Here is a 1,302-nt window from a genome sequence, read left to right as displayed (position 1 = left end):
ATCTTGTATCTCTTGTAATTGCAGAAGTCAAATGTGACTTGAGTCACAATTTACAATTTTAATACAGTTTTTTTCCTTTCTTGAAATGTGTATTTTGTTTGGCACCCTCTTTATATGGAGGGAGGGGCAGGCTGTTTGGACAATTATAAATGAACAAAGATAACCACAGGTTTTAAGCCAATTGGAACAAGTATCAAATGATCTCTTAGTACCTTTTTATTTATGTGTTTTAAAAAACAATCTAGTTCCTCTTGTCTCCTTTTTTTAATATTTTTGTATGAACAAACTTTTTCTATGATTTTCTTCTGGAGAGGGTCTGCCACATGGTCAACCCATCTTTTATGTAGCATCTCTTTCCTTCTTGCCTTTAAGAAGTCATGATGTTGTAAACACTTATCTAGTTCCTAGTAAACAAGATAGAAAAGACAAATACATTATCCTCTAGTGTTCTTGTTCTAAAATTTTCTAAAATTTAAACTTCCTAAGTTTGAGTTATTTCTTAGAAGAATCCACAAGGGCTGGGTGGCACCTGTGGCTCACAGAGTAGGGCACCAGCCCCATATACCAGAGGTGGCAGATTCAAACCGGGCCCTGGCCAAAAAAAAAAGAAAAAAATCCACAAAGGCGTTTATTAATTTAATAATTCATGTGTGTTCTACTATGTGACATATACTATGTTGGAAACAAGCAACACATAAATAATTGAGACAACACACCTGTTCTCCCTGAGGAAATAGACTAAAAAACAAATCAAAAGCCTGGTACCCTGGCATGTGCCTACAGTCCCAACTGTTCAGAAGGCTGAGGCAGGAGGATCTCTTGAGCCCAGGTGTTGGAGGTTGCAGTGAGCTGTGATGAACCACTGTACCCAGCCTGGACAACAGAGCAAGACCCTGTCAAGAAAGAAAAGAAGGAAAGGAAGGAATGGAAGAAAGGAAGAAGGAAAGGGAAGAATGGAAGGAAAGAAAAGGGAAGAAGAAAGGAGGGAGAAAGAGGGAGAAGGAGGGGAGAAGAGAAGAGAGGAAGGAAGAGGAGAGGAGAACAAAAAGCAGGGACTCAAAGAGATATCTGTACACAAATGTTTGCTTCAGCATTATTCACAATAGCCAAGTGGTGGGAACAACCCAAGTGTTGATTAGAGATGGATGGATAAACAAAATATTACAGCAGAATATGATTTGGCTTAAAAAAGAAATGAAGTTCTTACATACCCTACAATATGGACAAGCCAGGCACAAATAGATAAATGTAGGATTCCATATATATGAAATATCTAGAACAGGCAAAATTTTTTTTTTTTTT

The 1,302-nt window shown here is 37.6% G+C and overlaps 1 protein-coding gene across 1 annotated transcript in view; it reads right to left on the bottom strand.

Moving 5' to 3' along the window:
* FAM228B (family with sequence similarity 228 member B) overlaps window positions 1–1,302 on the bottom strand; it is a 20,735-nt gene that overhangs the window by 12,432 nt on the left and 7,001 nt on the right. Inside the window, exon 3 of the mRNA XM_012803703.1 lies at window positions 213–404. Coding sequence (XP_012659157.1) covers window positions 213–404 — 192 coding nt within the window. The remainder of the gene's footprint in view (window positions 1–212; window positions 405–1,302) is intronic.

The sequence above is a fragment of the Otolemur garnettii genome, unplaced genomic scaffold, assembly GCF_000181295.1.
Source record: "Otolemur garnettii isolate 467f Iridium unplaced genomic scaffold, OtoGar3 scaffold00022, whole genome shotgun sequence".
Lineage (NCBI taxonomy): Eukaryota > Metazoa > Chordata > Mammalia > Primates > Galagidae > Otolemur > Otolemur garnettii.
Note: the sequence above shows the minus strand (reverse complement) of the source record. Positions and strands in the feature narration are given on the sequence as shown.